This window comes from Kryptolebias marmoratus, linkage group LG1 (genome assembly GCF_001649575.2).
Source record: "Kryptolebias marmoratus isolate JLee-2015 linkage group LG1, ASM164957v2, whole genome shotgun sequence".
NCBI lineage: Eukaryota > Metazoa > Chordata > Actinopteri > Cyprinodontiformes > Rivulidae > Kryptolebias > Kryptolebias marmoratus.
Window position 1 is genome coordinate 34,150,058 of NC_051430.1, and position 1,016 is coordinate 34,151,073.

The 1,016-nt window shown below is 36.6% G+C and overlaps 1 protein-coding gene across 1 annotated transcript in view; it reads right to left on the reverse strand.

Moving 5' to 3' along the window:
* sult4a1 (sulfotransferase family 4A, member 1) overlaps nt 1-1,016 on the reverse strand; it is a gene marked incomplete in the record, with an annotated part of 18,278 nt that overhangs the window by 10,399 nt on the left and 6,863 nt on the right. The window contains 1 exon segment of the mRNA XM_037977487.1: nt 202-341. Coding sequence (XP_037833415.1) covers nt 202-341 — 140 coding nt within the window.

The following is a 1,016-nucleotide window of genomic DNA, read 5'->3' on the forward strand; positions in this document are numbered from 1 at the left end:
AAAAAAAAAAAAAAAAACATGCTTGTTTTGTTTTTGCACTTTTATTTTGAAATGAAAAAAAAAACAAAGAACGAACCGTACACAGATACGTTTCTTTATACTTTTCCAGATTATCTGTTGGTTTTTTAAAACAGTTTTGACATAAAAATGTCTATCTTTTGAAACAATTATCTACAAATAAATACTGGCTGTCAATCGTACCTGTATGATGTCAAGCCCAGGTGTTGGGTATTCCAAGACAGGCAGCTGTTCGTCAATGTTCAACAGGCCAATCTCATCGGGGTCGCTTCCGTCTGCTCCCTGACTCACAAGATACACGACTTCTTGGAGTAAACTCGTGCCTGTAAAGACCCACAGAAGAATTACAACCTTTGGACGACAGCAACGTAGTGTAGAGAAGACAAGTTAGGTATAGAAAGATAAATTTTTAACATATAATTATAAATTGACACATTCCAAAGGCTGAATGAACTGCTTCTGACTTTTTGTGCAAGGTATATATGATAAAGGTAGATTTGATTTTAAGAAGCCTATAAAGGAAGGAAGTGCTGAGGTCATAAGATAACAGTACATAGATCGTAAACTGCTATATAAACCACCCTTCATTGCTAAAGATAAAGATTTTAGCAATGACCTAAGCTGCCATAGTGGTCACAGATGCAGGACTTTGACATTTGCCAATCGACCAGAGAAATGACATAAAATGGGTGTTAGTTGATCTTCATAAGTAGCTCTGAAAGCTGAAAGCACTAAAGACAGGCAACAGGTTATTTCCTAAATTAACCCCTTAGTCCCTCCTAGGCCTATTGTTAAGAAATGTGCTTGAAAATAACATGCCCAAAATGAATTGAATATATCTCAGGAGCTATAGGCAGACCCTCCAGGATTTCGCGATGTTGCAATCGCAACTATTAACGCAAAATCAAGCAAACCCCATGAAATCGCAACTTTTTGCAACTTTGCCCAAAACACTGCAACTTTCCCGCAACTTTAACTCAATATTTATTGTTTCTAAA